The sequence below is a fragment of the Sparus aurata genome, chromosome 11 (genome assembly GCF_900880675.1).
Source record: "Sparus aurata chromosome 11, fSpaAur1.1, whole genome shotgun sequence".
NCBI classification, from domain to species: Eukaryota; Metazoa; Chordata; class Actinopteri; order Spariformes; family Sparidae; genus Sparus; species Sparus aurata.
Genome location: NC_044197.1, coordinates 23,213,845 through 23,239,004, shown reverse-complemented (window position 1 = coordinate 23,239,004; position 25,160 = coordinate 23,213,845). Strand labels below are relative to the sequence as shown.

At 38.8% G+C, this 25,160-nt stretch overlaps 1 protein-coding gene across 3 annotated transcripts; it reads left to right on the top strand.

Moving 5' to 3' along the window:
• Nucleotides 1-1,539: 1,539 nt before the first annotated feature.
• ptprc (protein tyrosine phosphatase receptor type C) lies at nucleotides 1,540-24,785 on the top strand. Of its 3 annotated transcripts, XM_030433897.1 has the most exons (31): nucleotides 1,540-1,882; nucleotides 7,116-7,130; nucleotides 8,907-9,173; nucleotides 9,308-9,418; nucleotides 9,576-9,602; nucleotides 9,826-10,092; nucleotides 10,196-10,441; nucleotides 10,535-10,645; nucleotides 10,965-11,093; nucleotides 11,213-11,353; nucleotides 11,814-11,963; nucleotides 13,076-13,293; nucleotides 13,399-13,483; nucleotides 13,651-13,759; nucleotides 14,001-14,038; nucleotides 14,297-14,406; nucleotides 14,660-14,750; nucleotides 15,058-15,134; nucleotides 15,458-15,494; nucleotides 15,600-15,697; nucleotides 16,445-16,570; nucleotides 16,784-16,941; nucleotides 17,251-17,386; nucleotides 19,835-19,984; nucleotides 20,254-20,344; nucleotides 20,474-20,610; nucleotides 20,893-21,027; nucleotides 22,330-22,449; nucleotides 22,578-22,738; nucleotides 23,069-23,204; nucleotides 23,909-24,785. In XM_030433897.1, the coding sequence occupies exons 1-31, from the start codon at nucleotides 1,819-1,821 to the stop codon at nucleotides 24,251-24,253; spliced, it is 4,086 nt and encodes a 1,361-aa protein (XP_030289757.1). In that variant the 5' UTR covers nucleotides 1,540-1,818; the 3' UTR covers nucleotides 24,254-24,785. The 3 variants fall into 3 exon arrangements, with proteins under 3 accessions (XP_030289757.1, XP_030289758.1, XP_030289759.1); XM_030433898.1 differs by lacking the exon at nucleotides 8,907-9,173 and having other exon boundaries at nucleotides 1,551-1,882; XM_030433899.1 differs by lacking the exons at nucleotides 8,907-9,173; nucleotides 9,308-9,418 and having other exon boundaries at nucleotides 1,571-1,882.
• Nucleotides 24,786-25,160: the final 375 nt, after the last annotated feature.

The window sequence follows — 25,160 nt, the reverse complement described above, 5'->3', positions numbered from 1 at the left end:
AAAGGGATCATTTCTCCTCCCTTATTAGATACACTCTCCATCTTTACAATAAAGAAAATAATAAACACTGCCTGTATTCTCTTTGCATTAAGGAAAGCGTGTTCAGCGCTCTAATGTTGGTTAAATGTGTGGGCGTCTCCTAGGGTTGGATACATTTTGCAGTAAGGTAGCACATTGGTAGTGCTGCTCTATATGTACTAATGATGTCAGTTCACATGGCTACATGACTTGTCTACATTTCAAGGACTCTTACACATCAGACCCGACACACAGTTTCTTTTGAATTGCATTAGCCCGATGCCACTTTAAGAACCACTTCCTCATTACCAGAATCTATACTCTCAGAAGTGGAAATAGCCAAATACCATGTGTTTCACTGGTCTAGGAGGAAATCCATATTTAGACTGGCATACTAAATATGTGAGAAACACAGTATGTTCCTGGGTGGTTTCAGGTTAAAATATATTTCCACTTGAATGTATTATGACTTAGAGAGAAAGCCACCGTCTCGTAAACACGTTCAATTCTTCAGAATAAACACAAATATTATCTAAAGGTTTGACGCGATGTATTTTGTACACATTGTTTAGCTGCTGCTGTAGGATTAATGAAAGGCTCCATCAGCTCAGTATCATACTGTCCAAAACTCAAAAATGGGTCTGCGTTGTTGCATCTATTATTTTCATATAACTGCATGAAATAGCTGACTGTGTTTCATCCAGATTCACATCAGCTCACCACCCAGTGTGTGTGAGTCTCGCTCCCCAGAGAGTTTCTCTACTCCTCTCCTTCCTCTTTTATCCCCTATTTTCTTGTGTATGTAAACAGAAGTAAAGCATTTTTTAGGCTCCGAGGCAGAGCACGATGATCAAACACCATGCACGATCAATGACTTTGAAGAGATCTAACATCCCTTATAAATGTATTTCACACACAAGGAACAGCAGAAATGAAGAAATTCACTTCTGGAGCCAATGGCCACATGTTTTCTCTCTTTAGACGGCGAGAAAAAGAAGAAGAAAAAGAAACAGAGAACAAAGTTTGAGAAAGGAAGGGCTGCATCTTTTTTTCCCTTGCTCATTGCAGCGCTAGCTCCTCGTGGGTTTTTTGATTACATGGCCGTGTGACTGTAGGCAAGCTGAGGAGCAGGGAGGAGTCGGGGAGAGAGAAAAGCTGCTCTAAGATGTTTCATTAGATTATTCCTCTTTATGATCTGATTTCAGAAAGTTGAACAGAAGCTAATTAGAGAGGAAGACAATAACCAATGTGTGTTTCATTCAGGTGTCTGTTTATAAAGAGATTAACGTTGAACTTTTTTGGAAACGGCCTCGTATCCAAAAGCGTAAAAAGTCAAAAGACACATTTGTCGATAAGAAAAAAGGCCTCACTCTGAGGCTAAACTTCACTGCTTTTTCTCATAAGTCAGAAGGTTTTCACACTTGAGCAAAAGCATGTAGAGATTAGATGAGAGGAGACTTCCTGTTCTTGGTGGCGTAGCTGAAAAGAAACTTCCTGTCGCTAAATGTTAAGGTGAAGGCAGCCTCTTCTGGTGTGACATCACTCCAACTTGCTTGACTTGAAACCAGCGGCGAGGTTTAGGGTTTGGGGAACAAGTCCAGGAAGCTGCGTCAACTGATAAGGCAGAAAACTTATGTAGCTTAAAAATAAGACAACCTTTTTTTTTTTTTACCTTATTAATATCTTAGAGTTGAGAATTCGGAGATAAAGCTTCGATTTGTCGCGTGAAATTTTTGCCTGTTGGTCCCCAGCAGTACTTTACTGTATGGTGTGTCGCCGTACACACCCTAACTCCTGGATATGGCAGGTCTCTTCGGTCTGAAGATCCTGCTGCTCTGGGCTGGAATCATCAGTTTGGCCAACTGTAAGTAAACAACTGCATCTTGTTTTGTGAAGGAAATGGTGTTTTATGAAGTTGCGTCCTCATGTGTGTCATCTGAAAGTTCCCCCAGAGGGGAAAAATCTGTAAAAATGTACAAAACACGAGCGATAGCTGACTGTAAGTGATGAGGTCTTTTATTTTAAACCCCTAACTTGATAGTTTTTAAAGTTTCAGCATTTGGTTGTTGAGCATGTGATCGTGTTTATGAGAAAAGGTGAAGCACTTTCCATGCCTGAGATAGAGACATGAATCTGTCAGGACGCACCTTGACAAATTGAGCTTTTTTTTCCTTTTTCTTTTTTTTTTTTTTTTGAAGGTGTAGAACATCACCACACAAAATGTAATCATTTAGAGTATAAACTGAAGGCAGGAATGACAAGCTACAGTATATCATGTCTTTGAGTCATGCCTCTGTTTGTGCTACTTCACGTTTTTTTAAACTTTCCAAACCCAAAAACAGAAGACAGTACAGTGCACACTTGTGATGTGAGAAGCTAAAAAAGTGACAGGTTTGTGAGCCCCTTTGGCAAAAGAATAAACAGTTATGTTCAATCAAAGACTGCTGTTAATAAGAAGACTCTCTTTAAAACGCATTCTTTCATTTGGTACAAGCTATGGGAATTTTTGCAATCATGTTTCTGTTCTGCTTTGACATTGTGTGGATGATGTGTGTTCGTGTGTGTGTGTGTGTGTGTGTGTGTGTGTGTGTGAGTGTGAAAGGGGGTGGTGGTTGGGGGGGTTCGTGTCTGTCAGAGATGAGAGAATCTTTCGGGGTGTGTCCCTACAAGCTCTTTACTTCAACCCAAGTAGCTGTGGGTGTATATGATACACATCTAAGTGTGTGTGTATGTGTGTGTGTGTGTATGTGTGTGTGTGTGTGTGTGTGTGTGTGCGTGTGTGTGCGCGTGCGTGTGCATGCATGCATATATTCGCGTGTTAAGTCAGACCCACCTTACTGCCTCTTGCATCACTCAGAGTTCTGCTACTGTTCAGCACATCAAATAATTTCTACTATTTTCAGCGGAGCTGCTGTACACATGAGCTGAAATAAACCCCTCGCCCTATTTATTTCACCGCATTGTCTTTAATGTTCGTCAGGGTCAGTATGTGCCAGTCTTCTCATGTACAGTGTTTCTCAGCTAGTGTGGGAGGTGAGTCATCACAGAACACCGCATCAACAGACGTTTCTTATTTATATATGACTAAACTTTTCCATTAATTGAGCTTCAGTTTTTCATAAAACTGTGCACTGTTCAAAAACATTGTTTTACAATGTATATTGATTTATTTTTATTAACCTCAATGACGTAAATCTAGTAGTAGATAAGAACTAAGTTCACTTATTGTACTGAAGTGCTCATGTGCTTTACGTAATGGCTATGTTGTAAAAGAGTACCTAAAAGTCATACATTAGTAAATGTGAAGATATCGTGTTAAAATTTTACTTTGGTAAAGGTGAAAGTCCCCCATACAAATATTAGTTGAATGAAATTCTTTAAATATCTGATGTCAAATGTACTTTAGTATTTAAAAGTAATCATCTTGCAATAAATGTACTTATAGTAAGTATTGAAAGGACAAGTAAAGGTGAAATATTCATATTTACATGTTTTACTCTTTATTCTGAATACTGAGTGTTGACTGATTGGCAGATCTTATAGTCAACATTTTTCAGAATCAGTGTGTCTTGTTTTTTTTTTATCTAATTGATGATTGAATGATATTAAAGTGTGCTACTGTGACTCTGATGCAGCATTCAGTAAAGTAGATGGTGGCTAAGTTATTATATACATGTAGTGGAGTTAAAAGGTCAAGATTTGCCTCCATAATGTTGGAGTGGAAGGATAAAGTAGCAGAAAGTGGGAAAGAAAATGCTCAACTATACTACAGATACCTCAAAACAGTACTCAAGTACTTAAGTAAATATGCTAGTTGCAAATCCATCACTACTTAACGGAACTGTTGCAGATTCTGATTTAAAAACCTAGAATTAGCAGATAAATACATGCATTGTTATACAGTACATTAAACCATACCTTACTGAGCCATACTTCATCAGCTCAGTTAACCACAGCATTATAATGCAATTATATGTACATTCTTTGGCAGTAATTCAATAAAATAATATAACATGAAACAGTGTCTCCAACAGAGCTCAAAATACCTTTTTCCTTTGGGCTATTACACATAATACTTGAATTAATTGTAATGGAGTATTTTCACAGAGTGGTGTTGCTGCTTTTACGCAGTGCTGGAAGAAGAATTCACTTGCCTTGCATAGCTAAAAGTGGAGATACTACAGTGTGAAAATATTAGTCTTACATGTCAGTTTCCACTCAAGTAAAAACGGGGGCCCTTTGTGAGAGAAAATATGTATTAAAACAGTAAATATCAATCATGTACATACTGTACTGAAACATGCAGTTTGTACTTGTATTAAAACTATGCACATAAGGATGCACACAGTATGTTATATCAAAGAATAGCAGAAAATGTAGTAAGCAGCTTTGTCAGGGGAGGTAAATCTACCTAAAAATGTGGCTAATGCCATATAAGCTATTTCTTGTGTTAAAATAAAAAATGGATAAAAAATATGTTAATGACTTCGAGCAAAGTGTGATCAGATCAACACTAACAGCCAAACTTCACGTGAGTAGCAGTTTAATTTAGTAAAACCAACTGTGTGAGAGTGCTGAGATGCAGATTTCCAAGCTCTCTTTAGCTTTAACAGTACCGAGCTGTGTGATCAAGACGTTGACCACTTCCGTGTTCCATTCTGCGTTGACTTTATTTCCTGGCAGAGGAGAACAGAGCAGAGCAGCGCGGGCAGACAGAGACAGAGCAAAAGTAAATGACTTGAGAATTCATGAAGACCAAAAGGGGAAGTGCAGCGTCTAAAATGAAGAAGTGAGGTCAGAATGCTGCACGATTAAAGCGGCATCTGGGAGGAGTGTGGGGGGGGTGTGCTTGTCGCAGATCTGCTCTGCGGTGAATGCAAAATATAAGAAGACAGAGCAAACAGTGATACAGAAAAAAGTGATGCATGAAACAGACCCTGACACTGTATCAGTTTCTTTACTAAATGTCCAACAAGGAAATGGATTCAGGTAGCGAGCCCTCTCGCACATGGCGTCCACTACAGCTGACAGATCATGTGAAGCCATTTTTAACCATTTAGGTCACCTGGTGGTGGATCCACAACTCCATTTGTTCATTTATCCTTGCATCATTTTAAAACATGGCATCATAAATTCAAAATGGTAGAATGAAAAACAAGATAGACCACATACCTCTGGAAAATAACTGTTGAATCATCTTGTTCTCAGAAAACCAGTAGTGGACATTTAAACTTATATTTTTATTTGAATAGCTTTTTACAGGGGCTCTGTGAAATTGTGTGTTGCACTGGAAACTTGTCATATGTTTATGCCAGCGGACTCCATTTCTAAACTAACGATAGACGAGGCACTGAAAACATGCATAAAGTCACATCCTTCGGTCTGACGGAAAATCTGACTCGAGTCCTTAACAACGAAATCCACAGTCCAGCAGCGTTAAACAACTTAATCGAGTCTTCCACAGGCTTGTAGAGGCAACGGACAGGGAAGAGAAAGGCCTCATTTTTCATGTCACTTTACAATCGGCCCATTTTTTATCTAAATCGAAGTCCAATAGGCAGATTACACCCTTTGCTTCATGGTGTCCTCTGGAGTGCAAACATTTATTTTCAGTCACAGCACAAAGTCGTCTGATTATAGAGGTTGTAAGAAACGAAGCACAAATACCTTGTTTTTCAGGTATCTTGTTTTACCTTTAAAGTTAATTGTCTAAATTACATAATATGACGTGAGGTTCGTTTAGCTTTGCACATGGGTGGCTGGTAGGAATGTCCTTCAGAGGGACACTTTTAACTTTAAACGTTGGGTACATTTCAGAGGCTGTACTTTATTCCTTTTACTTGAGTAAAGATGTTGAATCAGTACTTCTACTTTCTTTCTCTACTTCCTTTACACAAGTATCTGACCTAAACTGAACAATTATTCCCCCCACTTCAGAGGTTACGTAAAATGTTATTGCTCTGATTTTTCACTTGTTTGAGAGTAAAAACACACATTGGAAAACAGTATTACTGTAATGAATAAGTAATTACTCATTCATGCTTGAAAGGGCTAGCAGCATTTGAGCTTCGATCATTACTAACCTCCGTCCTCTTTCCTGAGTATTACAACTTCATTTCACACTCGACACTGAAAAAGAGTGTACCCAGAGCACCAGTGAACCTTCATTCATAGCCTGTTTTCCCATTTGAAATGTAAACCGAGCAGGCTTTTTTGTTATCATTATCATTTATTCTTACAACGGTGTGGTGGAAACTAATTCAGTTATGATAAAAATAGGGTTTGGATTAAGTTTTCTCATCAGAAGTATTCACAGAGCACATTGTCATCTATCTACCTCTACCCCACTGACACCACAGAGTGTAGCGTGGTGAAATGTCACTGCAGAGAGCATGCATCGTTGCTCGATGTAGTGAAACAAGAATGCACCAAACCACATCCTGAGACTCATTGTTTGACTGTCCCCCATCTCCTCATCACTCACTGCTATTATCATCAAGAACAAACGGACAAAGCAGCCAGGACATGTTTACAAGGCCTTTTTTGCCTCTTGTCTTAATACTTAGTTGGTTAAACTAATTTACAATCAGAATACAAAGTGTTGTATAAATGATTTCTATTAAAAGCATAAAGCACAACATTATTTTAACTATCATTTGGCCACACTGTCATTTCTAATGAGTAAAAGTGAGGATATAAGAGAGGAAGTCCATTCGTGCATCAATATGAGCCAATCATCTGTCCAAACTGAAACCCGTTTTGTAAGTACGGGGAGGTTTCAAGCTCTCAGTGCGAAGCAGGAAGTAGCGGTTTGCCTCCTGGAATAGCAAGTGTGGCTCTTTGCAGCATTGTCATAGCAACCAGGTCGCACAGCGCGGCCTCGCACTGAGCTTCAGATGAAAATAGTCGCCTTTTCCTCTTTTGGAACTGAGCATGCTTCAGAAGAGATTTATTGGTCTGACGGGACACTTTAATGCAACTTAACATAAAGAATAAAGAATTTTTGTTGATTTTTTTATGTCCTTTATATTCAGTATACTGGAATGTTTTATGACAAAAAAGCAGCAATGATTTACACATGTTTTCTCTTTTTCCAGGTGAGGACGCAACAGGTGAGTGACATTGTATTGAACATTTAACTGTCATAATGAATGAACTGTTTGGTGCTAATTGTGCTATAGCCTTCCTTCACCTCAGCCTCACACTGGCTTTACACTGTCTCTTCTCTTCATGGCAGCAGCAGCAGCAACAAAGCCAGCCAAATGTCATAAATGAGTGTCCTCTTCAAATGGAAATAGTGTTTGCTACGTACAATTAGTGACAGAAGTAGATTTGGTTAAAGTGGGCCTCTGCTGTAAGTGACCTGTTTCACCCAACCAGTTCGCCAGAATAAATGTAGTGAAGTATGTTTCTGCAAAACCACTGATAAGTTAAAGCTTTACGTTTCTTTATGTTGCAGCTTTTTGTTTGTTTAGGTCCAATTTTCCAAGTTTCTCTTTATTGTCACAAAGCTGTGCTTATGCCCTCTTTAGGTTAAGGCACAAATACCACTTGTTTATGTTCAGGAAAACCCCAAAGTTTGGCTTAAAACACCTGTTTTGTTTACAGCAAACTTGGCAAGAAGTTCTCCTTTTAAAAAATCCAGTGGTGCCACATTTATTAATGTTGAAACGCCTTGGTCCTTTATCAGAAATATCCGGTAGATTGACAGTTGCAAATGATGTAATGTTAGTAAAGATGTGAACCTGACACATGAAGCATTTTGTACTAATGTCAACACAGTATGCCACAAACAAACTTGGATGTATCTGTGGTTTGCAGAAACTGCTGACATTATATCCTGGCGACTGGGCTTCACTCAACCAAACTCAGTTAGCTTATATGCATGTTAAAATTGTATCCACATTATATGTTTGTTTGACTGCAGTGGAGATTTGATACAAAGTTTAATTTTAAGATTATGATTAGAAAAGAGAAACCATTCTGTGCCAAGTGCTGTCAGTAATTAGATGAATCTAATTTAGTGACAGTTCAGTGTGCACCTTGTTTCCATCATAGGAACAAGGAAGTCACTGGTGATGTAGCCGGTGAAACCTATTATTTCCTGATTGCGGTCAAATCAGTTTGAACATGACTTTATCTCGAAATTTTGAGAAACATGTTTCTACTTTTTGTTAACTACTGATTCTGGCTTTATAGAGATAAGCTGTGGGAGTTTTGTCCAACAGTGAGAAAACTATAAAAACGTGTCAACAAGTTTCACTCATCTGTCTGTCAGTGTTTTTTTCTAGTCAGACTGAGTCTCAATAACTTCTGTTTGATAATAGTTACTTTATATATTAATAGATAATATAACCTGTGTTCTTTAGTCAATAATTTGTTTATACATTAACTCAAATTACTCTATGAAGAAGCTAAGCTAGTTAGCTGTTGGTGCAGCATTATGACAGCTCTGTACCACTGCTGAAACAATCCTGTCAACATTGACAAACTTCAGGCGACTTCGATGATGTTTTACTGTCAGGAATTTAGCGATAAGTCCAAAACCAGGAAGAATCAGAACTCAGAGAAGCAGGTCATTCTCAACAGGAGTCCTTTTCTGCTATTCTGGCTGTGAGGTCCAACTGAACACATGCATATGAATACTGCATTTCCCCCTGATGCTTTAAATCTGCTCTTGCCCAGTGCTGCTGTGTTTTTTATCATTTCCTGCTTAAACAAATGTGTTGAAGACATAAATGAGACTAAGGAGTGACAAGGAGCAACACCAGCCGAGTGGAAACAGGATTTGTATGGTCACCAACGTTGGAGGGAAAATAAAACATGTAGCACCTTTTCATGATATTGGGATATTGGGTTTGGTCTGATTTTGTTTTCTCGGAATGCAGATGTTACACCCACCTCACCTCCACGCAACATGACAGAGACCACTTTACCTTCAGTAACCAGCCAGTCTGTCATCGCCTCACCTCCACGCAACATGACAGATACCACTTTACCTTCAGTAACCAGCCAGTCTGTCATCGCCTCACCTCCACGCAACATGACAGCAGCTCCTGTCATGACTTCAAACAGCTCAGCCCTCACACCTCCACCCACCACGCCTACCCTCGCCTCAAACTCAGTTCAAGCATTCACTTCCACCAAAGTGTCTGGTAACGTACTCAGCCTCAGTTTACAGTAGAATTGGAAACATGAAGTAGTACTTAGGCTTTACATCAGGTGAGACTGTTGGCAGTGAAGGTATTTCCACTTGAAGGTGACCTCAAGCATGCTCTCCATCCTACAGACACCTCACCCTCACTCAGCACCACTTCACCCAGCACCTCAAACCTCACGCAAAACCAGACCTCACCTGCAATCACCACGCCCACCACCACAGTGAACGACACCACCAAAGGTTGGAATTTTCTCATTTGCAAACCAACCACATTTCTTCTTGTATAGGACTGTGATAAAACGGTGTTACGTGACACCTGCTTGAAGTTATTTTGACTTAACTTTTGACTAGTTCTATGTTTTATAATCACATATGAATAATTTTCCCGCCCCACCAGCCCCATCAGTCACTCCACCTCCACTGTGTGAGTATCAGTCTTACGTTACCTTTACACTCATTTTAACAAACACTTGTACAAATGATGGTGATATTTCTTTCCAGTGTTTCTCAGTGAGTTCCTTCTGTTTCAGCTCAGGAGCATGTTTAACATCTACATGAACAAACTGAGATTTTAATAAGAAATCTCATCAGGTGGTTTTTAAAAAACGAAAAAAGAGATTTCATTGTTCTGTGGATTTTGTTTGCAGGTTCTTACACTGTTACACCCATCAAGTTTGGCCTCCAGATTGACATCACAGGCTCTCCCTCTGGCTTCTACACCATAAAGATGAATGAAGGGGGGCAACATGAGACTGGAAAGACAGTCAACGTTGACTTCGGTCAAACCTCATCACATGACATCAAACACCTGAAGCCCTGTACTGAATATGAGCATTATGTGACATTTGATAATGGCACTGATGGACCAACACTCTGTAACAGCACTGAACATACAAAAAGAACATCTAACATGGGTAAGTAAAAATAATTCATGCTGTTGAACTGCAAATTACCTTTACTTTAAGAAGTGAACCTGTGTGTGACACTGACCATCTGTGCATCACTTGTCTATTGCAGATCAAAGTGACATTAAAGACGTCAGCAACACTTCATCATGCATCCCTGGATCAGTTTGTTACTGGAGTGAATGGGACATCAGCTCCTCCATGTCAACATCAGATCATATTCCAGTTCAGTCGTGCCAAAGTGACAATAACACATTCTGCATCAAACCTGGTTTAAATGATATTTGCTCAGATTTGACTACAACCTTCACTTCAGGAAACTGTTCTCCCTTCAGACTCACCAAAAACATCCCTGTTGGTATGTAGCTCAGAGTCCTCCTGTATTTCTGCATGTGGTGGAGACATTACTCCATCATGTTTTAATGTATGTGCTGTTTTCTATCTTCTACAGATTTGTTAAATCCAAATAAGATCAATTCAACAGTTCAACGTAAACTTCCTGCCGAGATAGACACAACATTACCTTCACACTGTAATCTCACCACTAATTACACCTGTCAGGGTAAGTGGAAAGACAAGAAGTACAGAGACTTTGTCTGTCACCAACACTATGAATGGATTTACATAAAAATCTTTAAAGGCAGTATGCACCGTATGATCACTCTGTAAAAAAAGACAAAAACAACAGACATGATGATAAAAATCAGTTGTATTTAGAAACGTTTGGGGTAAGAGGAAGTTGAGGTATTGTGATTCTGAACAGGTGATTTATTTATTTGCTGTCCACATTTGAATCTAATCTGACTCCAAAGTGTAACTGCTCACAGGCGCTGTGTGGAAGCAGTTGTTGAAGAAATGTTGGAATTCTTGTTTCTCCTCAGAAAATGGACAGATCAAGGAATTGTCTGAGCTGGAGCCCTTCACAAACTACAGCTGTATCGGTCACATTAAGGACATCAACAACGTCATCATAATAAACACAACTGATATCCCCGTCAGGATTAACTGTGGTAGGTTGAGATTCACTTCACCTCAGTGCAATGAGAAGAACAATCAGCTTGTATCCTGAGATATCTATAGACAAAACACCAGATACTCAGTGTTACAGATTTATAATGTGTCCTAACAGATCTTCAAATAAACAACACGAAGACAAGTGTAACCAACACCTCCATCCATTTGAGTTGGACCACGACCAGTACCAACTGTCAAGATCTTCCAACACTTCCAAAGCTTTCTTATGACTGCAGCTGCTCATCTGCTCACAAGTGTAAGTAAAATTATTTAGACCAACTTTATAATTATTTCATTGACTTCACAGGAATGCATCTTTGAAAGTCCTTGGGGATCATTTTAGTGACCATATTACCTAAATAGTGAAATATAGTGTGGACATCAGAATCCTCCATGGACCTTCAGTAAAGTGCTCCATGCTTTAGTGTCCTGAGTGACAGCAGGTGTAAAGAACCTGCAGCAGGTAAACAAGTTATGACATCACATGAACTATGGCACAGAAATAACATGTCTGAGATTAATATCTTTGTTTCTATATGAAGGAACGAGGTCAGAAAAAAATATTTACAGTTAAAAGTTGCTGCACAGTTAAAGATGAGCTGGTTGTTCATCAGAGACACATCTGATTATATATATTTAGCCTCAGTTTTCACAGGTTGATTGATTGATTGATTGATTGATTGATTGATTGATTGATTGATGAAACTATGTTACAGTTGTAGTTAACAAAGATCCAGCAGGAGGATCATGTGAGATTAACGGACTGAAACCATGGACCAAATACACCTGTAGAGTTCAACCCAAATACAACAACAGCAACCTCGAGAGAACATCAGCTGAAGTTACACAGAAAACTGGTCCTGGAAGTAAGTGTGAAAATAAAATGTTTTAAAGGAGATTACAGCAACACATGTCTCATACAAACAGACTATCCTGACTGTTTATTCATTCATCCTTTGTGTTTCACATAGTGCTGAATATAAAGTTAAAACTGTGTGGCAGTAAAAGTTCATTTCTTTATGAAACCATTTCTTCAGAACAAACAGTGAAACTGACATCATGTGACATCACGTATTATGACTCGAGTATGAGAAATACATTTATTGAATTAATATTTACATTTGTAATATCAACATAACATTCACTTTGGGCTAATTCATTATTATTGAGTCGTTAATTAAGCCAATTATACTTATAAAAGTTCTACATGCAGTTCTTCAATATTATAATGAACATGATGATGTCATTTAGCTGACATTTTATTTTCCTTTTCTTGAATAATGACGTTAAATTCTGACATCAGACAGTTTATCATTCCCTGATATTAAAACCAGTTTAGACTCTGTGGGCCGACAGTATGAGAACGTCACACTTCAAGCCATGATGATGAGCTTCATGATGTAGCTCCAATTATTAGTGAGAAGGGGCCGTGTACACAGTATGTACCTGGAATGTACAGTAATTATTGACGTTATGTGTTAATAATGGATATTATTACTTAAATATTAACTTTAAACATATTTCAGCTTTGTCAGTTTTGATCTGTTTCTTTATCACAGTTTGCTGAAGTGAACAGAGTCTCACGTGTTTTTTCAGAGTTAATGAGAGTTAAATTAGCCAAGCAATGGCTCTGTTTCTCTACACTTTAATCAACTTATAGAACTTTAAATTGAGAATATATTAAATTTACTGATCATCTAAAACCAAGACAAGAAAATAGAAGACTAACTTCACACCTTCTGATATTTTTATACCTTTTTTTCCCTTTGATTTTAAAAATGAGATCAAAAAATTATTTTCAGTGTGAATTAAATTATCTTTGTTTTACACATTTTGTATTTGTATCATTACTGACAACCAGTGCAACCAACAGAGAAACACTTACAGAGAGTTCAAACTAGATAATATCACTTTAACTTTGAGTTAGCACACAGCGTTGTATCTGATGGTAAATGTGTTTTTTTTTTCTCTCTTACAGAACCAGATAAGGTTACTTTACTTTCGCTGTCTACTCCAGAGAATAATGAGATTAAAGTAACCTGTGGTCCTCCAGAAAACTTGAGAGGCATTCACAGGACATACCATGCACGTCTTTATCCTAATGGTTACCCTCAGGAGTTTATTAAAGCAAACCCAAAAGAAAAATGTGATTTTGTTTTCAAAGATCTGAGCTATTCTACCACCTACATCGTGGAGGTTTGTATAATCCACATTTCTGGAGACACAAAATTATCCCATCTTTATTCCTCATCTGTCTTCAAATGCTTTAATCCCTGATAAACAGAGTTTCTCTCTTTCCAGGTGACTGTTTCCAATGAAATACTTGGGAATGTTTTCAATGGAAACTATATGAGCGACCCTGTCATAAAGCATGTCGACACTAAGTGTACGAGCAGTTTTAATTAATGCCACAAACTGTCGCACATCGTTCTGTTAAATCATTTCACACATTTGGTTCTGAGCTGCAGCACACACTAATTTTTCAAAACTTTTTTAACGTTGCACTTCGCATAAATGCCACAACTTTGATATTATTTTCTCATCTTTTTATAGACAACGACAAAGCACTGATTGGGTTTCTGGTTTTCCTCATCATCGTCACATCTGTTGCTCTGCTTATTGTCATCTACAAGATTTACATTCTGAGGCGCAGGAAGTCCCAGTAAGGATCAGTCTGCATCGTATCTCCTGCATCAGCATGACTGTCACTTCTGGTTTTTGTTTACTTGTGTTTTTGTTTTGGTCTGTTCTGCTAATGAGGCAAATCTTCTCATTTACACTTCATGAATATATTAATATTACATTTTATACAAAAGTAACAGTCATGTTATAAAACTCTTTTTCCAGTTTGTGCCCCTTATAATTTACATTCTTTGAAGCCAATCTTCACTATTTTCTTGCAGTGATTTGAGTGAAAACATGATGCTTATTTCGTCAGGAAGTGAGTGGACTTCATATTCATGTTTTCTTTTTCTGGATTTAGATTTGAAATGCAGGATTATGGCAGTCTTTAAGTAGGCAATGATTGACATTCATGTGTTGAACCAAGTGGTATTTGTAATGAATAGAATATGTATTTGTTTGTTGCTAATAATTCGATGATTTACACAAATATTTTGAGATACTTCCTCTACTGTAATTTGGGGTAATGCATAGTAATATATGAGTATTATTACAGTAAATGTTGTGTCTGTTGTAGATGATGAGGAGAACCTGCTGCCTGTTGAGCCGATCGCAGCAGAGGTCCTGCTGGAAGCCTACAAGAGGAAGCTCGCTGATGAGGGAAGACTTTTCCTGGCTGAGTTTCAGGTAAAGTTAATATGTGTTCTTTTGGAGGGTATTTTTTTCTTAATCTGACAGTTTTTAGTTTGGAGTGCTACTGAGGAAGATGGCATGAAACAAAAGTCTGAGGCTGGGCCTGAACCAAGCAGTGTGGATGTGCTTCCTAGGGGCATTGGCTTATTCTAAGTACTAAGAGTACTAAGAATGTGAATGGTGATGTAGAGTTGCTGTTTACTGATCTATGGCACCTCTTAATGACATGATTTTCCTCTGCTTTCAGAGCATCCCAAGAATTTTCTCAAGGTACTCTGTGAAGGAAGCCAAAAAGCCCTGCAATGTACCCAAGAACCGCTACGTGGACATCCTGCCATGTGAGTCGGAGCGTGTCCAACAACACATGAGACTCATAGATTATGTATGAGGGTGTAAAGTAGCTGATAGCTTATTCATTAATCTCTAGATTTATTAAACCATTGTGAGAATACAATGGATGATTTAATTGCAGTATTGGATTCACATCAATGTGGAGCGTGTCTCTTAAATTTCAGGTTATATACCACATTGAATTTCAAGAAAGTTTACTCAAACTCGTTCGTTAAAGGTGTTTAGGACTGTTCAAGTGTCCTCTGTGATGCACTAATTTGTTTATTCATTTATTGGTTTTCTGTCTTGTAACAGATGATTATAACCGAGTCCAGCTGACCACCGGGAATGGAGAAGCAGGATGTGACTACATCAATGCCAGCTTCATTGATGTATGAAACCCCCTCACATCATACGACTAGGGCTTCAGCTAACAATTGTTTTCGTTATGGATTTATCTGCTGATTGTCTAGAAAATGTCATAAAAGCTTGAAAAATTCTTATCATAGTTTCCCAGACCCCAACTGTGAAAACATTTTTTTTTGAAAATGCCTGAAATGGTTAATCAATTATGTATCAGAATAGATCGTAGCAAATTTTCTTTCAATCTCTCTCATAAAGGGCTGCATTTGTGCCAAACAGCAGATAAACACAAAGTTCATGATCTCTTCCTGACAACATACCTTATTGAATATGGTTTATTTACCTCCTGCAGGGATATAAGGAATCCAAAAAGTACATCGCAGCTCAAGGTAAAGCTGTCATTTTCATCACACACTCAGTCAGTGCACTAACATTGTGTTTCTGGTTGATACGAAATGTATCTGTACAAAATGGCTATTCTTTGTGTGTTGTAGGGCCAAAGGATGAGACTGTGAGTGACTTCTGGAGGATGGTCTGGGAGCAGCAGTCCTCCATCATTGTCATGGTAACACGCTGTGAAGAGGGAAACAGGGTAAGAAAAGGAGTCGTAACTTTTGTCATCTTTGGTTATGATGCACATTATAGAGTGTTTTAAGGAGGAACTATTTGTGTCGATAAAATGGATTCGGGATTAATGCCAAAAAACTAGTTTCTAATCTTCTAATCTTCACACATGATCACCACTTTTGTGATTTTCAAGCGTAGATTTAATCTCTTGAAGTACAAAAAATAACGTTAGGCTATAAACAGACGTTATCAAGGTCACATGACTTAAACGTTACCACCACTAAGCTTCTTACTACACAATTAGCATACACATAAGTGTATCAGTCTACAAGTTGTAAAGTTACTTAGAAAAGTCAACCTGTGAGGACAGACTAGTGAGCAGATGAGTCTCTGTGTTCGGTATGATGATGTTTAATGCTGTTTTATTATTGAATTAAGGGACACTTCATGACGTATTTTATGTTGTAGAACAAAACGGGTGAACACTTTAAATCTGTGGTAACAATAGACCTTATTTCAGGTATTTAATCGAAAAACCATTCAAAAAAACGATTGAGTTTGAAACGAGGGAACTGGAAGTGCTAACTGATTTCTGGGTTTTTGGACTCATTACTACAGCATTGTGTTGTCGTGGAAGTACTCTTTAAACCATCCCCTCTATAACAATTTTTCCCCATAACTGACTGACTGACTTAAGTCTGTCTTTATCAACATCAACTGCATCTCTAATTTTTGGGGTTTAGGTGTTCAATCTGAAGTGTTGCTGTTGCAGGTCAAGTGTGCGCAGTACTGGCCGTCACCACAGCGGGAGACGGAGATCTTTGAGGAGTTTATTGTGAAGCTGAACTCAGAGGACCACTGTCCGGATTACACCATCCGACATCTCAGCCTCACTAATGTGAGTTCTGAAATAGTTAAACTGAATGTTGTTGCTGCTCATGTTGGCAATCACTTGTGTGTGGCCAGTATATCTGTCCATCTTTATCACAATGAACATTCATAATGAACTATTAACACATATGTTCATGTGTTTGTGCATGTTTGTATAACTGTCTGTGTGTGTGTGTGTGTGTGTGTGTGTGTGTGTGTGTGTGTGTGTGTGTGTGTGCAGAAGAGGGACAAGAACTCAGAAAGGGAGGTGACCCACATCCAGTTCATGAGTTGGCCAGACCACGGCGTCCCAGAAGAGCCACATCTCCTGCTGAAGCTGAGGCGGCGTGTCAATGCTTTCAAGAATTTCTTCAGCGGCCCCATCGTCATTCACTGCAGGTACGTTTCACTTCTCTGTCTCGGTCTTACGACATCTGCTTCTGTTTGTTCAATATGTCAAGAATAACATTTGTGTTGGCACAGAGTAATCTCTTGGCTAAAACTGCATTATAAGAGTGAAAATCATATATTTAATGAATATTTAACTAAAGAGTGAATCATGACAATTAAATCATCATGAATGCATTTCTTTTGCTCACCATTCATGAATGCTGAATTTCTCTAAACTGATGCTTGTCTTCACACTTTCTTGTCACTGACAGACATCTATATCGACATCTATTAACACAATGTTTGTATCTCCCGCAGCGCTGGAGTTGGCCGGACAGGCACCTACATTGGCATCGATGCCATGATGGAGGGTCTGGAGGCGGAGGGCAGAGTGGACATCTACGGCTACGTGGTCAGACTCCGCAGACAGAGATGTCTAATGGTTCAAGTTGAGGTAAAATATCTTATTAGATCACATTTTACAGAGCGCATGTGTGCCTGTGTGTGTTTGTGTGTGTGTGTGTGTGTGTGTGTGTGTGTGTGTGTGTGTGTGTGTGTGTGTGTGTGTGTGTGTGTGTGTGTGTGTGTGTGTGTTTGAGCCATTAACAGTTAGAGTTAAGTTTATTGGCCGAGTGTGTTAACACATACAGGCATTTTGTCACCACTTCTCAGTATCTGTCAGTGTGAAAAAAACAACGCACAGGAAGTAAAGCAACATGAACATGCAGATTAAAAAAGATACCAACTTGAGAAAAGGATGCACAAGCATTGCTATTATGTACTACAGACAAGCGGAAGAATTAAATAGAAATGACCACCAATCATGCACGTATAAATAAAAAGAGGTTACATTTTACTTTACACCATTAAAGTCTGGTCTGTGGTCTGGTGGTCTGGTTGATAACTACACAACACAAAGAGAGCCAGAGTAGATTCAAGGACATTAAATTAAATACTGTTGGGAAGCACAATAAATTACAATATTAATAGTTCCAATCCAATCAATCCACTTTATTTATATAGCACGATTTTAACAAACACATGGTTTCCAAGTTGGTAATAGTTATACAAGTAAGTGAAGTAACAAAAAGTAAAGTTTAAAGAAAGTTATTGCAGTTAACTAAAACTAAACTAAGACTGTGAAAAAAACAAACATGTATTAAATTATTGAAATAAAGATAAAACTAACAAACATTGTTGTGTAATATGACCACAATACAATACAAAAAGGAAGTGTCTTTAGAGTTAGTTCTTGTCAATTGAGTAAGCCAACACAATGAGCATGAGGAGGCATTGGTGTAAATGTACCGCACATTGAGACTGAGATCTACATGGCTGCCTTCAAAAAGTGGTGTGTGTGTGTGTATCCTCATAACTATTCTGAATATCCCAATTTTGCCCCTCACTAATATTATGATCATAAGGATCATAACTCTAATGGATGGATGGATAGATAGATAGATAGATAGATAGATAGATAGATAGATAGATAGATAGATAGATAGATAGATAGATAGATAGATAGATGGTCCTGGGGTAAAATGTGATATCCAATAGTGTATACAACACGTACAAAACACAAATGCAAAGACTATATAAAAAAAATGTAAGAGTAAAAGCAGAATATAAGGATAAAAAAACAGCAATGAACTGAGTCTGCCCACCAGAACCACAAACTGTCTTACTAGGGTATGTGCAAATTTAGAAAGCTTCACTGAACAAGGATATAACAGCCCATGTACTGCAGTTTAAAGTGATTAAAGTTGGGTATTATTTTAACAGTGCGAGAATAAACTAATACTGCTGATGATGGAAATTAAATGCAAATTGAGATATAAATATTAACAGAATCAAAAGAAATCAAACACTGAAATTAATAATAAAAAAAACTGAACTGAAATGAACAAATCGAGTCATGAAACTTACTGAAACTCCACTGAACTGAAAAACACAATTAAAAAAACACACTTGACATTTTATGGTTCTGTTTTTTCCTTTTAATTCTGAGTGTATTAATGTATTATATTGAGACAAATGTTTTTGATGAATTTACAGCACCTTTATATTCGTCTGTCAATATGTTGATTGTTAATAATGACACACTGTAAGAGACTGTAATCATTTCTGGTGACACACCACATGCTCAATCTTTATCTCTTATCATTACGCAGCTGCCACACCAAAGAATTTGAATGAATTAAGCTGCAATAAGATATAAATATTCAGGGTAACACTTTTTTATTAACCAACATTAAACAATTTTAATGTTATAGTTGATTAAAGTTTTTTGACTGTAACAATTTATTAAGTTTTTTTTTATGTTAAGTTGTAACTGATGTTTATGACACTGTAAATACTGTGTAGTTCATCTATAAACATTAATTGACATTATGAAGTTAACAACCTTCACAATTTCTTAATGAATGGTTTATAAAGCATGAACATTGCTTAACAGTTAAGCACCTATTAATTCACCTTTTATTAATGATGTTTTTTATAAAGTGTGACCGTATACGACGTATAATACGAGAACGCTGCAGGGTTGTTTTACAGGAAGTGTCCTGGGACGTCACGTGGCTGATTCTGCTGCTCATAAGTGTGATAGCATGTGGCAGTCTTCTTGTGTGTGGTTGTTCTGGTGCTCAGAGCGCCCACCAGAGGGCACACACTGAAATAGTTTGTGCCCAGTCTGTGTTTGAGTTCATGCATACACAAACCAAGCTGTTCATAAATCAACCCCAGTAACACATGAGGAGGGATAGACTACAAGTTGTAGATGAGTTAAACAGAGATTTGTGACTGTGAAGAAATCTGTGTTGTGGACTGTGTGGCTTCATCCCAGCTCCATCCTCAAACTGTATATCCTTTACTTATTAAGATATGTACTTTCGCCCTCATGCAGGCCCAGTACATCCTGATCCACCAGGCGCTGCTGGAGCACAATCAGTTCGGAGAGACTGAGATCACCCTGCCTGAGCTCCACAGCACACTGAGCACGCTCAAAGAGAAGAGCTCAGGCAATGAGCCCACCTTAATGGAGGATGAGTTTGACGTAAGGCACCTCATGATTAATCCATTATTTACTTATCTGAAATCAGAGGATTGTCGGGGAACGGAAGAGGCCACTGTTCTATATGTGACTGTGACGTGACGTAGCGTTTTTTAAATGGGCTTGCTGACACGACCGGCATCCAGCACAGCACAGAAGTCCCACAGAGCCCTTTTAAACATCACTTAAAGAAATTAGTCTCTGATCACTGATGTATCTTGGTGTCATTAAAAATGTCCGAGTAATTAACAAGTCTTTGTCTTGCAATTCAGAGACTCCCCTCCTATAAAAACTGGAGGACATTCAACACCGGGATCACAGAAGACAACAAGAAAAAGAATCGTTCTTCATCCGTCATCCCATGTGAGTATCAGCTCAACAAAGGGACAAGTGACAGCTTTAGTAAATAATTGTATGTGCAGGATGTTCATAGCCTTCACACATTCATATGAATATGTAAATATGCATACACCACAAACCTGCCACCCTCAGATGACTACAACCGAGTGTTGCTGAAGCTCGATGAAGGACACAGTCGGGAGAGTGACCCTGATGAGGATGAGGAAGAAGATTCATCAGATGAGGAGGAGGAGGAGTCCACTAAGTACATCAATGCCTCCCACATAAATGTATGTTATTTTTAACGTATTTACTAACCCGCTCCTGCATGAAACTGGTATAAACCTGGATGCCAGGGCAGAGAAAAACAGCGGCGATATGTTTAACAATGACAAACTGTGTTCCTGTTACTATCTCTGCTGTTGTAGCAGGTGTTATCTCATTAACTCTGAATGAATTCCCATCTTTCATGCAGCCTGTTGAATTTTAAAACAAGTGTAATTAAATTCATCACGTCCCATTTGATTGGACCGTGTACAACAATAGACGAATGTGTTTTCCCACCCACGCAGGGTTACTGGGGCCCACGCGCCTTCATCGCAGCACAGACTCCGCTGCCAGACACCATGGCTGACTTCTGGTCGATGGTTTACCAGAAGAAAGCAGCTACCATTGTCATGCTCTCAGACTGCAGTGAAGAAGATAAGGTACTTTAAGTATCATGCTCATATAGTGATGTATAATGATTATGTATGGACAAGGGATGAGCGAGCACACCATCAACTGTATCTGTTCAACCAACGAAACAATCTGTACACATGCTTGGAAAGTGTGGAGGCTTAAACCAGAATTTGGGTGGGACTAACCAGTGATTATTAAGTAAATAAAAGCCTGTAGGTTTATTTTTTTATTGGATTTTGGATTATTGCAGAAAATAATCTGTACGTCAAAACACAAGTTTATGTGAAAACAATCTTCACAGATGAACACCACTTACATGCTTTTAGACGTGTAAATGCAGTTACCAGAATATAAAGCTAACGTTAGGCTATAAACAGCTTCATGACTTCAACGTCAGCACCACTAAGCATCTTACTACACTGTACTGTACAAACTCGACTATAAATTCAGCGATCTGCAAATTGTAAAGTTCGAGTCAGAATAAATTGCATCTGAAACTCACCTGTAGAGACAACTAGTGAGTAAATGACTTTCCGTGTTTGGTGTAAAGAAATTTAGAACGTCCCCGACGACCTATGTAGTGTCATGTAGCCACTTGTTAGCAACCGAAAGAAGGAGAGGAAAGAAGGAAAAGTGAAAATCTCTTAAGCGTGTGTTCCTCACAGACACTAATAAAGGAATCTAACTGAAACCCAAACATATTGACTTGCAAAAAAAATAAGCTTTGTTTTGGATGTATGGGTTAATCTAATTTGCTAATATGTCTGTCACAATATCAGATTTTCGCTACATTATTATCGTGGCCAAACAAATTCGCTATGGCGACAATATCACGATACCTATAGAACTGGCAATCAAATCTATCTTTAACTTTGTTTACGAGTGCGGGGAGGTCTTTAACATGTACAAACAGACCAATCACTATCAACTACTCTATGACTGGTAAAAGGAACCATATGAAATCATAAACTAGAGATGCATAAGGCCGAATGTCTTTAGTGGATTGTTCAGACTATTTCATTGTGTAGAAGAATATTTACAGAACAGCATCAGAGCTGAGCTTCATGTAAATTTTTTCCAACACAAGAGTAAGAGAACTATTTCAGGAACAAGGTTTAAATAAACTTCAGTCAGCTCCCCAGTAAGGAGTACAGAGGTGGACACATTTTCCTCAGATGGTACGCGTAAAAAGTGTATTATCTCTACTGGACACTCTTTGCAACTGAGTGCTTGCTCAACCCTACATACAAATTATACTATACATGCTCTTGGAATATAATATAACCACATGTTTTTTGTTTTTGTTTTTTGTGTGTCCTCTCGTTCAGTCTGACTCTGTCTACTGGGACAAAGACAAGAAAACGTTTGGTGAAATTGAGGTGGAGGTGGCGAGCACAGACACCTCCCCAACTCTCATCACCCGCAACATGCTGATCCGTCACGTCAAGGTAACACTGCAGCGACCACACCTGTAACACAGTCCGACTGTTATTTCATATTTACCAGCATCGGCCTGGGATAGGACCGGTCATTTCAATGTCACAAGCTTGTTTAGCAACACATTCTCCGTCCACAGAGGAAAGAGAGTCGGCCTGTGAAACACTTCGAGTTCCTGAAGTGGTCGAGCGCAGAGCTGCCGGAGAAACCTCAGGATCTCACGGACGTGATCAAGGACATCAAGCAGAGCTGTGGCAGCAGCAAATCACAGAGGAGCACTCCCGTCGTGGTCCACTGCAAGTAAGAAAACCTCACAGAAAAAATGTCCTCTGGAATCTTTGTAGGGCAGCATGCATGTGACCAGGGTTTGGTAGTAATCAATAACATGTAATTGTGATAATATCATCAGATTAAAAAGCAAAAGTAGCTACAATCAGTGCAAATATTTGTTATATACAGGTAGGTATGAATATGGAAACAAGTCAAAAGCTAAATACTGTCACTTTTAACCATGTGATGCTGCAGCCCACTATGACCTGGAAAAGGTGTAATATAGGGGATTCATTAAGAAAATGTGGTGCTGTAATATTTAAACCTTTCTACCGTGTGTGTGACTCCCTCTCTACTCAGTGATGGCTCGTCCCGTTCAGGGATTTTCTGTGCTCTGTGGAACGTGCTGGACAGTGCCGACAGTGAGAAGCTGGTCGACGTTTTCCAGGTGGCCAAAACTCTTCGTAAGGAGAGGCAGGGCATGCTCTCCAGCCTGGTAAGAAAGAGGAGCTGGCTCTGTCAGAGCACAATTTGTCAGCTTTAACTACTGACAGCACAGAGTGAAGAGTCTGGCGCTTGGCTGGTCACTGATGTTTTTTATACACCTTCTACTATCTGTTTATATGTCTGCTGTGCACTACAGTTAAAACTAGTTCTACCTCAGTTTGAATGTCGCAGAAACTAATAACTCCCCTCCATTTCAGCTTCTTTGCCACCAGTAGTTTTATTTTAATAGTGATAGTTATGAGCAACCCCAGAGGAAAATTTTACTGCTCAAAGCTTGCTCCTTTATGGCTATGGAGTCGTAAAGGAGCTCAATGAGAGTTCTCATTTCAGTCTCGTTGTAGTCTTTTTTGGCCCCAACATTTCTCATTTGTTTCTCCTAAAATTCCTTAGGAGCAATAGGTGAGACTTTACCGCTTAAACCTTGCTCCTTTCCAGCACTGAGGAGACATTATGAAACTTCATTGAGAGCTTGATGAGATCTCCTTTGAAACTTACAGGGAGCACAAGTTGAGATTTTCAGCACCTGTTTCTAAGGAGAAACAATTGAGAAACAGGAGAAATCAGCCACAGCCTCACTTTGGTCTCACATAGATCTCATAGTTGTCTAGGAGAAATGAATAAGACACTACTGAGATCTCTTTTCCAATTTTTGTTTCCTCTGGGACCTCTCAAATCTGCCTTTGTCTCCAACAGGAACAGTACCAGTTCTTGTATGACGCACTGGAGGGGGTCTTCCCTGTCCAGAACGGGGAAGTGAAAGCACCACAGGCCTCTGCAGCCATCGAGATTGTCAATGAAACCAAAGCAGCAGAGCAGCCAACTGAGAAGAAGGAAGAGCAGCCAGCTGAGAAGAAGGAAGAGCAGCCAGCCAGCACTACCAGCAACGGCCAGCAGGAGGCAGCAGAGAGCGCTCCTCTTGTGCCTGAGGCAGAGAAGGAAGTGAAAAAAGAGGAAGCTGAAGAGGTCTCCAGCACTCCCACTGAGACAACACCTCTGGAGGGCGCCAGCAACGGCCCCACTGTCACTGTGGAGGTCTGAGCGTGCTGATGGAGGCATCACTGTACCTTTTATTTTGTGGAAATAAGCGCTTCAGCTGAAAGCTTTTTTTAAATTTTATTTTAAATATACGTCATGAATGTATAAACATTGTAAAGCTTTAACACAGTGTGGTTTTGAATGAAATTTGTTAAAGAATTTGATCATATGTTTTAATGTCAATTTCCAAAAAGAAATAGATCCGAACTAAGTTATAAATATTTTTATGGGTATTTTTACGCAAATGATAATTTCTGTGAGCAAAGTTTACTGGATGCTGCCGTCAAACTAGGGCCCTCGGATTTACTGTATAGTGAGAGCCATCGAAGAGCTTAATTTTTATTATACAGGAGACAAGATGCTGTTTTATACCCCTTTATCTCTGGGTTTGTTCATGTATTAATTTCCCCGCTAAGTAAACAGATGCTGGTCTACATTTATACATATCTGGTGTAGCTGAATAATTTAGTCGTTGAGTTCAAAATTTGTTTTGTGACACTGTAACATTTCATTAAAGGAGACTTACAAAGGGAAAGACTTGTGCAGAGTGCTTGCTTGTTAGCATTTTCATTTTTTAAAGCAGCATTGTGCTACTTTTTCACCCTAAAACAACAGCTTCAACATCATGTTGACGGTACAGTGTCCTGTAACAGGGTGAATGGTGTTTTCACAAGTTTTCAACAAATAACCTTGTTATGTTATGAGTTTTGATTGTAGTCTGCACCTACATCACATCTGACAAACTGTTCCAGACCTGGGATTTGTATTACAGTGGCGTTGCATTCAGAAACTGTAGAGGGAGCCAAATGTTGCTTCAAGTTTTTCATCACAGTCCCCCTTGTTTAGGCTGGATTTATTGAATTTCTTCTTCTTTTAATGCCCCCCAACAAAACAATTTTCTAAAGCAACC